Source organism: Erythrolamprus reginae, chromosome 8 (genome assembly GCF_031021105.1).
Source record: "Erythrolamprus reginae isolate rEryReg1 chromosome 8, rEryReg1.hap1, whole genome shotgun sequence".
NCBI lineage: Eukaryota > Metazoa > Chordata > Lepidosauria > Squamata > Dipsadidae > Erythrolamprus > Erythrolamprus reginae.
In genome coordinates, this window is record NC_091957.1 from 11,499,632 (window position 1) to 11,511,941 (window position 12,310).

Below are 12,310 nucleotides of genomic sequence, written 5' to 3' on the forward strand. Positions count from 1 at the left end.
CTTTGGGGCCAGCCAGAGTTGGTATTTGCCGGTTCTTCGAACTACTCATAATTTCTGCTACCGGTTCTGCAGAACCTTTCAGAACCTGCTGGATTTCAGCCCTGCCCCCACCCAACTTGTGTGCAGGAAGCAAAGCTGTAAACTGTTCACTCTCTTTGTGTGCGGTACATTTTTTTTTGCAAAAATTCCAAAGCTGCACCTGGAGAATGACAATTTTCCCACTTGAAGAGAAGCTAAAAACAAACACCCAGGAACCTTATGGGGATTCTAGCAAATCAGCAATTAAGTCCTTTAAGGAAGCAGCTTAATGCGCAGAGAGGTGGAAGGGGGCAGCTGGTCAGGCCTGCCTGGCTGAGAGGCTACCTTCATTTTGACGGGAGGATATTTTTAACCAGATTGAAAGAAAGCTCAAAGTCACGGAATCAGCTGTGTGGACATCAACTGCCTTTCTTCAAATGAAGTAGGAAGAAGAATCACACTAAGGCGTAAGTGGAAGTAAAGCTGCTTACGGTTGTTGTTGGTAGAATAATAATGAGAGGAGAAGGAGGAGAAGGAAAAGGAGAAATGATGAAGGAAAAGAGAAGATGAGGGATGTGGAAAAGGAAAAGAAGATAAAGGAGGAGGAGATGGGGGAACAACAAAGAAGGAGAAGATAAAGTGAAGGAAAAGAGAATGAGACGATGGAGATGGAGAAGGAAAAGAAGATAGAGAAGGAGATGATGGAGGAGAAGGAGGAGAGAAGGTGAAGAAAAAGAGAATGAGAAGATAGAGATGGAGAAAAGAAGAAGATAGAGAAGGAGATGATGGAGGAGAAGGAGAAGATAAAGTGAAGGAAAAGAGAATGAGAAGATGGATATGGAGAAGGAAAAGAAGACGATAGAGAAGGAGGAGATGGAGGAGAAGGAGAAGATAAAGTGAAGGAAAAGAGAATGAGAAGATGGATATGGAGAAGGAAAAGAAGATAGAGAAGAAGGAGATGGAGGAGAAGGAGGAGATAAAGTGAAGAAAAAGAGAATGAGAAGATGGAAAAAGAGATGGAGGTCGAGAAGGAAAATAAGAAGATAGAGGAGGAGAATATAAGGTGAAGGAAAAGAGAAGAAGACAGAAGGAAAAGAAGGATAGAAAAGGAGGAGGAGGTGGAGGAAAATATAAAAAGAGAATATGGATATGGAGAAAAAAGAAGAGAAGAAGATGGAGGAGGAGGAGGAGGAAGAGGAGGTGAAAGAGGAGAAGGTAAGGTAAAGGAAAAGAGGAGGAGAAGATGGATACGGAGAAGGAAAAGAAGAAGATAGAGAAGGAGAAGATGGAGATGATGGAGGAGGAGATAAGGTGAAGAAAAAGATGGAGACGGAGAAGAAAAAGATAGAGGAGGAAAAGATGGAGGAGGAGATAAGGTGAAGGAAAAGAGAAGAAGATGGAGAAGGAAAAGAAAGAGAGAGATAAAAAGAGAAGGAAAAGATGGATATGGAGAAAAGAAGAAGATAAAGAAGAAGATGGAGGAGGAGAAGAAGGTGAATGAGAAGAAGATGAGGAGGAGGAGGAGGAGATGGATACGGAGAAGGAAAAGAAGAAGATAGAGAAGGAGAAGATGGAGGAGGAGGAGAAGATAAGATAAAGGAAAAGAGGAGAAGATGGAGAAGGAAAATATGGATATGGAGAAAAGAAGAAGATAGAGAAGATGAAGGAGAAGAAGGTGAAAGAGAAGAAGATAAAGAAAAAGAGGAGGAGGAGGAGATGGATACGGAGAAGGAAAAGAAGAAAATAGAGAAGGAGAAGATGGAGGAGGAGGAGGAGAAGATAAGATGAAGGAAAAGAGGAGAAGATGGGGAAGGAAAAGAAGGATAGAGAAGGAGGAGGAGAAGATAAAAAGAGAAGGATGGATATGGAGAAAACAGAAGATAGAGAAGAAGATGGAGAAGAAGGAGGAGGTGAAATAGAAGGAGATAAGGTAAAGGAAAAGAGGAGGAGAAGATGGATATGGAGAAGGAAAAGGAAGAAGGTAGAGATGGAGTTGATGGAGGAGGAGGAATGAGGATTATTGAGGCAATGTCTCCCCTCTGTGATAATTACAGAAACGAAACTAAAAGCACATGTAAACGTTGCCCAAATGAGAAGAACTAAACAGGCCGTATACGCTGGAAGTCAACTGGGGAGCTCTCCCAGCAGAAAGCGCCTTCCTTGGAGCTCGATGCCTCCAATACAGGCGATAAAAAACGGCACAGCTGTTAAAATTCAGTGACTTAACAGCGAAAGTGGGATCCTGCGGAGAGAGAGGTATAAAATCGCAGGGATTAAAGAATTATAACCGTCATTTTAAAGTTAAATTAGCCCTGGGATAAAAGCTGGAACACGGCTGTGTTGTCAAACAGCAGCCCAGGCCCCTGAACGTCTTAACGCCGCTTGCAACGTCGCCTCTTGCAATAATCAGACCTCGCCATCCGTTACAGGATGATAAGACTAAGGTAGCTTGATCTCACCTACACACCATCATGGGAATTGACGCATGTTAAGACAATTGTTGTGGTTAGTTCTGGCCCAGCTCCTGCCCCAAGGACTGTGGATGTGGGGGAGACATCCACATGCTGCAGGCCTGTTTTGCCCCCGGTGGAATCTGCTGATGAAAGCTCTTCTGACCAAGAAGACATGAGTGACAGGGAGGAGGAGAGTGTGGCAGACAGCTCCAGAAGGAGATCAATTATCTAGCTCCTCCTTGGATTCAGAACAAGAGTTAATGATACAGCTACGCATGCGGAGAGCGATGCATAGGCAGCAACAACTGGGAGATTATTATCAAAGAAAATGAGGCCATCTGTGGTTGGGTGGGCTGTGGTAATTAGTGAGGCTGCTATAAAGAGCAGCCTGTGGGTTTGGCCATTGTGGAGGATTATCTGATCGTTGTGTTTCGTGCCTGCTTTACTGACTTTGACCTTTTGTGTGCTGATTTCCCCCCACTTTGAAACTAAACCAGAGCAAAGTGTGTGTCACTTTGTGAAAGAAGAAGGACTGTGAATTGCCTCACAGCTGCAAGCTAAGTATCACAGAACTCATAAGGGACTTGTACAAATTACCAGTTTGTTTGGAGACGAGTGCTCTTTGCTATACCAAAAGAGGGCTTGGTTTATGTGAATTTTCATTATAAAGAGCATTGTTTTGAATTTTCAAACGTGTGTGTGTCTGAAATTATATCTGTGCATTTTTTGGGAGGATTCTACCAGAGAGCTCGACAGAACAACAATGAAACCATGTTAAGATAGAGGACAGCTGTGACTAGGGGGGCATTTGCATGTGTGTGCTGGCCAGCTGATTTCCAGCTGTCTTCACTCTCCCTAGGCCGCAGGAAAAGTCTCTGAAGCCTTGGGACGGCAAAAAATGGCCTTACAGACCAACTGAACGTCCGTTTCTGAACTTTCGATTGGGTCGTTTTTCGCTCTCTCCAGGTTATAGGAGGCTTTCTTGAACCCTGAGGAAGCTGAAGTCTAGATATCTTCAAGTTGCCAAGGTTGGAAAACTCTAGTCTAGACTGGGTATTATTGTGAATAGATAAGGGACTGGAAACCAAGACTTACGAAGAGAGACCAAGGGAACTGGGCATGGATAGCCTAGCAGGGGTCCCCAAACTTTTTACACAGGGGGCCCGTTCGCTGTCCCTCAGACTGTTGGAGGGCCGGACTATAAAAAAAACCCTGCGGTTTTCTTAATGCCGCCGCCTTGAGGGAGGAGGAGGAGGTGAAGTGGAGCAAATCCCCAACTCCTTGCCCAGTTTTCTCTTTCTTTCTTTCTCTCTCTCTTCCTTCCTCTCCTCTCTCTCTCTCTCTCACTCTCTCTCACCAGCAGTGTTCCCTCTAATTTTTTGGGGGGGTGGGCGGAAAAGTATAGTGTCTAAGCGGCAGTCCCTTTGGGACTGGGTGGCACAGAAATAATAAACAAACAAACAAACAAATACTAAATAAAAAACCCACCCTGTTTTGCCTCAGAGAATGTCAAAATAAAATACTGTGTCTATAACAGTGAGCTCATAATAGGGCACCTCTATCAATATCAAAATGCCACTTAAATAGTTGAGCTAGTTTCAAACTAGATTTTGATTTTCTTTCTCTCTTCCTTACTCCCATTCTTTTTCTTTCTCTTTTCCTTCCTCTCTTTTTTCTATCTGTTTCTCTCTCTTCCTCTCTCTCTCCTTCCCTCTCACTCTTTCCCTCTCGGCTTCTGGGCAGGTTTGGAAAACTCTGAGTTGATGATGATTTTTAAGTGAGCGATTGCTCACTGCTCAGCTTAGAGGGAACTATGCTCACCAGCATTCGCGGCACGCGAGCATGGCTCTTTCTTTCACCCACCGTCATCGCCTCCAGCCAAGCCGGCAGCAGTCGCTGCAAGTTCCTCGGGCCGGTTCTGCCACTTTCTAATAATCTCTGCACTTTCTACGGCCGCCTGGCTGGGCTGTCCAGAGGGAGTGGCAGCTCCCACCCAAGGAACCTGCAGCGATGGCTGCCGGCGGGAGAAGGAAAGGGAGCCGCAGCCGCCCCCGCCTGCCGCGGATGGGCGGGTGCCGAGCCTCTCAGTTGTGGCCTCTCCGCCTCCATCCCCCTGCCAGCCCACAAGGGGATGGGGAGTCCGCGCGGACATGCAACATTCAGAGTAAGAAATACCTTCGCCATTCAAAAAAATAAAAACTTTAGCTGGCCTCGCACTTTCGTCTCTCCCCGCCCCCAACTCCAATGCCCGGCTCCATGTAAAATCTTGTGTGCTGCTGCGGGCTGGATAAATTGCCTCAGCAATTTATCTTGTAAATAACAAGAAAAAAAGAGAGAGATTTGCAACTTTGAATTGAAGGCTCTTCCCTTGGGTCCCGCCAGACGACATTGTTTAGACCCGGAGAAGGCCAACTCTGTGGGACCCTAACAGGTCGCTGAGATTCGTTCGGCAGAAGGTGATCCCGGAGATATTATGGTCCAATGCCAGCAGCAGGTTTCCAGAGGATGAGAAGATTGTGGTAGGAGATGACAGGTAAAAGGCATAAAAGCTGGTGAGGCATGAGAAGAACAAACCCTCGAGGTTTGTTGGGTGGTGGTTCCGAGGGATGGAAAGAGGGATGAAGAAACCAATCCTTCCCAAGGTACTAAAGACGCAGCAAAAACTTAAGCACAGGAGGTTGCTAGGATTTCTGGACAAGCCAGGATCACGTCCAATGGCTTCATCTGAGTTTATTAGACAAACGTCTGACAGAGACAGCCTATAGCAGTGATGGTGAACCTTTTTTTCCTCGGGAGGCGAAAGAGCGTGGGTGGGTGCTATCACACATGCGTGAGTGCCCACACCCATAATTCAATGCCTGGGGAGGGTGAAAACAGCTTCCCATGCCCCCCCTGAGGCCCTCTGGAGGCCAGAAACGGACTGTTTCCCAACTTCAGGTGGGCCCATTAGGCTCGTGTTTCACTCTCCCCAAGCTCCAAAGGCTTCCCTGGAGCCGGGAGAGGGTAAAAACACCCCCCATCCCCCTGGAGGCTCTCTGGAAGCCAAAAACGCCCTCCCAAGAGCCTCTGTGCAAGCCAAAAATCAGCTGGCCGGCACACACATGCTCATTGGAGCTGAGCTAAGGCAACGGCTCGCGTGCCAGCAGATATGGCTCCGCGTGCCACCTGCCATAGGTTCGCCATCACTGGTCTATAGACTTCTTCATTGCCATGTCTCCAAGATTGCAGCCCCCACCCATTTTCTAAACGATTCTCTGGGTCTTGCCTGCAAAGGAGAACCCCCCCCCCTCCAGCCTTTGCCGAATCCCACGCTCACGGGCCACGTCTGGCCACCAGGTGGCGCTCGAGGCAAGCGCAACAGGCCTTTCGTTCCCCACCAGGGGGCAAAGTTTATGGAGTTGCCCACTGCCTCTGTTTTCCGCCCGCCAGCATGTGATGCGGCTATAAATATTTAAAATGCCACAATATTAAGCAATTAAAGTGACTGTTTGTGTGGAAGGCTGCCTGAAAGATCTTTTTAACCTTTTAGCATTTCACAGCTAATAAAAATAAAAAAACCCAGAAGCCACAAAACGCACACGGTTGTATTGACCGAGTGGCTTCGCTCGCAGGTCCAAAAGACAGATTTTGCCAGAATTTGGGAGAATAGGGTTAGAAACATAGAAACATAGAAGACAGACGGCAGAAAAAGACCTCCTGGTCCATCCAGTCTGCCCTTATACTATTTTCTGTATTTTATCTTAGGATGGATCTATGTTTATCCCAGGCATGTTTAAATTCAGTTACTGTGGATTTACCAACCACGTCTGCTGGAAGTTTGTTCCAAGGATCTACTACCCTTTCAGTAAAATAATATTTTCTTATGTTGCTTTTGATCTTTCCCCCAACTAACTTCAGATTGTGTCCCCTTGTTCTTGTGTTCACTTTCCTTTTAAAAACACTTCCCTCCTGGACCTTATTTAACCCTTTAATATATTTAAATGTTTTGATCATGTCCCCCCTTTTCCTTCTGTCCTCCAGACTATACAGATTGAGTTCATTAAGTCTTTCCTGATACGTTTTATGCTTAAGACCTTCCACCATTCTTCTAGCCCGTCTTTGGACCCGTTTGGGAAAGAGAGACCCAAACACCAGCTGGATGAGTGGAGAGGCAGGACTGCTGCCAACACTCACCAAAAAACACACCTGAAATTTGAGCAAATGTGTAAGATTTGAGTAAATTTTCTTTACTACTGGTTCTGTGACTGTGTCTTGGTGGGCGTGGCAGGGGAAGGTTACTACTAAATCCCCATTTCCTCTCGATCAGCTGGGGCTCAGGAGGCAGAGAATAGATGGGGGCAGGGCCAGCCCAAAATGGTATTTAACGGTTCACCAAATTATTCAAAATTTCCACTACCGGTTCTCCAGAATCAGTCAGAATCTGCTGAAAAACCACCTCTGGTGATGATAGTGTGGTGGACATGGGCATACCTTCAGGACCGCCTTCTGCCGCACAAATACCAGCAACCGGTTAGGTCCCACAGAGTTGTCCTTCTCCGGGTCCCGTCGACAAAACAATGCCGTCTGGCGGGACCCAGGGGGAGAGCCTTCTCTGTGGCGGCCCCCCCGAAGATTAGGACTGCCCCCACCCTCCTTGCCTTTTGCAAACTCCTAAAAATCCACCTTTGTCACCATGCAGGGAGGAGTGAATTGCATTATGGATTACATGTGCTATCGTGCGCGTGTGTGCCCTTTTGGCACCTGAGCAAAAAAAGGTTCACCATCACTGGTATAGGGTCTCCTGTTTGAGCAGAGGGCTGGAATAGAAGACCTCCAAGGCCCCTTCCAGCTCTAGTCTATTCTAATATGGCTGCCCCCTTGCAAGGGCATCTCTGGATGGCCAACAGAGGATGAAAACCAGCAGAGCTGAAGAACAAACAGTAGCAAGAGGCCATTGGTAGAGACAATAATAACCTCTTGACATCCAAGGGCAATCAAACTGTAAGAGCCAGGGTGGTGCAGTGGTTGAAGTGCAGCACTATAGGCTCCTTCAGCTAACTGCTAGCTGTAGTTCAGCAGTTCAAATCTCACCACCGGCTCAAGGTTGACTCAGCCTTCCATCCTTCCAAGGTGGGTAAAATGAGGACCCCGATTGTTGGGGGCAATATCTGATGATTTTGTAAACCGTTTAGAGAGAGCTGTAAAAGCACTATGAAGTGGTATATAAGTCTAAGTGCCCTTCCTTCCTTCCTTCCTTCCTTCCTTCCTTCCTTCCTTCCAAACTTACCTCAGCGCATGTTGGCTGAGGAATTCTGGGAGCTGAAGTCTAAAGTTACCTCAGCGCATGTTGGTTGAGGAATTCTGGGAGTTGAAGTCATAAAGTTGCCTCAGCGCATGTTGGGTGAGAAATTCTGAGAGTTGAAGTCTAAAGTTACCTCAGCGCATGTTGGCTGAATAATTCTGAGAGTTGAAGTCATAAAGTTGCCAGTGCATGTTGGCTGAGGAATTCTGAGAGTTGGAGTCTAAAGTTACCTCAGCGCATGTTGGCTGAGAGATTCTGAGAGTTGAAGTCCACAAGTCATAAAATCAAGGGGAAAAAATCTACAATGATGGACTAGGCTGGATCGTGCCCAGAATCCTTATTTACATGACTGGGAATCCAACTCACCATAGAGACGATGCTCATACCTGACATTTTTACTGAGTTGGGAAGAAATGCACCACATGCCCACCACACAAACACACCTGGCCTTTCTCTTCAACCTCAAGAGATCCGTCCTTCATACTTACCGGCTCAATCTTCAGGGCGTTTCTATAGCTCCCGAAAAAAGCGGCTTGGGCTTTCAGGAACGCTCTGGCCACTCCGTCGCCTGTAGTCATGGAGACCTTTTTCAACCGGCTTTTCAGCGCAGAGATCTGGGAGAAGAACAAGAAGGAGAAACGTGTCTATCGGGAAAGGAAAACCAGGCAGGGCTTTTGCTGTGACTAAATGGGAAGGACTGGAAAGTGGGGGATGTCAAAGTTCCAGGTAAATCAGAGTCTGAGTCAAAGTACTTTGCAAAGTCCCAATTTATTGCCGGAACCACCCTAGCACCTGTTCTGCCAGGCTCTCTGATAGGAGCCTCCTGAAAATTCAAGGGTACAAATTTCAGACACACACATGTTTGAAAATTCAAAATAATGTTCTTTATCACAAAATTCAAAATAAACTAAGAACTCTTTTTGCATGGCAAAGAGCACTCTTCCCAAAACAACCGGGTAGTCTGTACAATTTCCCTTAAGCAGTCATTAAGTACTTAGCCAGCAGCTGTGAAGAAACTTCACACCCCTTCTTCTTCCAACGAAGTGAGACACACACACACATGTTGCTCTGCTTTGGTTTCAAAGGCGTGAAAAAGCAACAAAGTCCAACAACACAAGATTCCAGACGAACTGTGATCAGATATTCTTCCACAACGGCCAAACCCACATGCTGCTATTTATAGCAGCAGCCCTAATTACTGGAGCCCCGCCCAAACACAGGTGGCCTCCCTTATTTCCTGCAATATGTTCTTACTTGGTCTCTTCTACGCATAATTCTGCGCTTGCGTGGGTCCAAAACGTCTTCATCTGAATCAATGGAAGATAAGGGAGATTGACTGCCTTGGCTGTGTGCCAAGCCCCCCTCTGCCGAGTCACTCCCACCTTCTTCTTCATCCGAGGAAACTAAACTCTGAACTGATTCTGTCGGCAATAACACAGGCCTGTGACATGTTGAAGTTTCCCCTGCATCCACCTCCCCATTCCCTGGGGCAGGAGCTGGGCCAGAGCCAACCATAACAGCACCTATACCGGGAAATCTGAATCTGACCAGTTGAAAGTTCACATCCCTTGTTCCCCACCCACAAACTTGTCACGTTGTTTCTTTATTACTTACTTACTTACTTACTTACTTACTTACTTACTTACTTACTTACTTACTTACTTACTTACTTACTTAGACTTCTAGGCCGCCCAATCCCAAAGGACTCAGGGTGGTTTACAACAGTAAAAATTACAGAAACAATAAAAATAAGTCAAATATAAAATCTAAACAATAAAACCATTAATTAAAAGCCATAGTAAACCAACCCATCAACATGTGTAAATGACATTCATACAATTTGGCCATTATAGTTGTTGATTCATACCAGCAAAGCCAGGTCTTTGTGGGCTTATGGAAAGCCAGCAGGGTGGGAGCAGTACGGACATTAGAGGGGTAGTGGGTTCTATAGAGCTGGGGCAGCCACAGAGAAGACCCTCCCCTGGTGCGCTGCCTTGTCGACGGGACCTGGAGGAGGCCAACTCTGTGTGGTCTTATTGGTCTCTGGGATGTATGTGGCAAAAGGCGGTCCCGTAAATAGTCTGGCCATGTGCCACATAGGACTTTATAGGTAATAATCCACACCTTGAATTGTGCCCGGAAACTAACAGGAAGCCAGTGCAGCTCACGGAGCATAGATGTTATATGGGTGTAACTGCTGCGCATTGCTGGCTCATATTTAGTTGGTTGTCCACCAAGACGTCAAGATCCCTCTTGCAGTCATTGCTATTGAGTATGGTTTCACCCAGTTTATATGTATAGAAACATAGAAATCTGACGGCAGAAAAAGACCTCATGGTCCATCTAGTCTGCCCTTATAATATTTCCTGTATTTTATCTTATGACGGATATATGTTTATCCGAGGCATGTTTAAATTCAGTTACTGTGGATTTAGCAACCACGTCTGCTGGAAGTTTGTTCCAAGGTTCTACTACTCTTTCAGTCAAATAATATTTTCTCATGTTGCGTTATGATCTTTCCCCCAACTAACTTCAGATTGTGTCCCCTTGTTCTTGTGTTCACTTTCCTATTAAAAACACTTCCCTCCTGGACCTTATTTAACCCTTTGACATGTTTAAATGTTTCGATCACGTTCCCCCCTTTTCCTTCTGTCCTCCAGGCTATACAGATTGAGTTCATAAAGTTTTTCCTGATACGTTTTATGCTTAAGACCTTCCACCATCATAGTTCCCTCTAAGCTGAGCAGTGAGCAATCGCTCACTTAAAAATCATCATCAACTCAGAGTTTTAACCTGCCCAGAAGCCGAGAGGGAAAGAGTGAGAGGGAAGGAGAGAGAGAGGAAGAGAGAGAAACAGATAGAAAAAAGAGAGGAAGGAAAAGAGAAAGAAAAAGAATGGGAGTAAGGAAGAGAGAAAGAAAATCAAAATCTAGTTTGAAACTAGCTCAACTATTTAAGTGGCATTTTGATATTGATAGAGTTGCCCTATTATGAGCTCACTGTTATAGACACACAGTACAGTATTTTATTTTGAAATTCTCTGAGGCAAAACAGGATGGGTTTTTTATTTATTTATTTATTTGTTTGTTTGTTTATTTGTTTGTTTATTTATTTATTTATTTATTTATAATTTCTTTGCCGCCCAATCCCGAAGGGACTGCTGCTCAGACACTATACTTTTCCGCCCACCCCCCCAAAAATTTAGAGGGAACACTGTCCACCATTCCTGCAGCCCGTATATCTTTGGTTTTTCTTACCGAGGTGTAGGACTTTACTTTTCTCTGCATTGAATTCCATTTTTGACTAATACGACTCTCCGCCTTTTCTCATTAGAGCAGATGGGATTGATCTGCCCCAGCCCGGATGCCAACGGTTGCCCACCTGTCAACAGGTGCTACCCTTCACTCCTCCAGCATCCTCAAGGTTCTCAGAAGCTCTTGCCACCTGTGCTACAGAGGATGTCGCACTTAACCTTTCTTGCCCTCTTCTTTTCATGCCGGAGGTGTTTAATTGCCTGATTCACAAAGCGGCACACTTCAGGTGAACACAGCCCGATGGTCTCATTACCATCGACACAAAAGAACATTCCATGACAGGAACTGAGCAAATCTTGGCTGGCACAGCTCTTGGACAAATTCTCCAAAGTGAGCAGAAGTATTCAGGTCCCAAATGTCTGCCTCAGATGCTCTAAAGCAAGGCTCTCCAACCTTGGCAATTTTATTACTTGTGGACATCAACTCCCGAATTCCTCAGCCAACACATGCGCATGCTGAGGAATTCTGGGAGTTGAAGTCCACAAGTCATAAAGTTGCCTCAGCGTATGCTGGCTGAGGAATTCTGGGAGCTGAAGTCCACAAGTCATAAAGTTGCCTCAGCACATGCTGGCTGAGGAATTCTGGGAGTTGAAGTCCACAAGTCATAAAGTTGCCTCAGCGCATACCGACTAAGGAATTCTGGGAGCTGAAGTCCACAGTTCATAAAGTTGCCTCAGCGCATGGTGGTTGAGGAATTCTGGGAGTTGAAGTCCACAAGTCATAAAGTTGCCTCGGCGCATACTGGCTGAGGAATTCTGGGAGCTGAAGTCCACAGTTCATAAAATTGCCTCAGCGCATGCTGGCTGAGGAATTGTGGGAGTTAAAGTCTACAAGTCATAAAGTTGCCTCAGGGAATACCGGCTGAGGAATTCTGGGAGCTGAAGTCCACAGTTCATAAAGTTGCCTAAGCTCATGCTGGCTGAGGAATTCTGGGAGCTGAAGTCCACAGTTCATAAAGATGCCTGTTTGGGGGGGGTATTTTGGGGCTGTTTTCAGGCCATTTTTCATGCTCTTTCAACCCCCAAATGCCCCCCAAAACAGCCTCAAAACAACCCAGAAAACAGCCTGAAAACACCCTTGAAAAGAGCCTGAAAAACAGCCCCCCAAATGGCCAGAAAGTGGCCGAAAAACAGTCTGAAAACAACCCAGAAAACAGCCTGAAAATGGCCTTGAAAAGAGCCTGAAAATGAACTGAAAACAGCCCTGAAAATGGCCTTGAAAAGAGCCTGAAAAATAGCCCCCCA

The 12,310-nt window shown here is 45.9% G+C and overlaps 1 protein-coding gene across 2 annotated transcripts in view; it reads right to left on the reverse strand.

Annotated features, from left to right (window-relative positions):
- The window catches only part of DENND1A (DENN domain containing 1A), a 235,816-nt gene that overhangs the window by 68,293 nt on the left and 155,213 nt on the right, over positions 1-12,310 (reverse strand). For both annotated transcript variants that reach the window (XM_070758843.1, XM_070758844.1), the window contains exon 13: positions 8,241-8,366. In XM_070758843.1, coding sequence (XP_070614944.1) covers positions 8,241-8,366 — 126 coding nt within the window. The remainder of the gene's footprint in view (positions 1-8,240; positions 8,367-12,310) is intronic.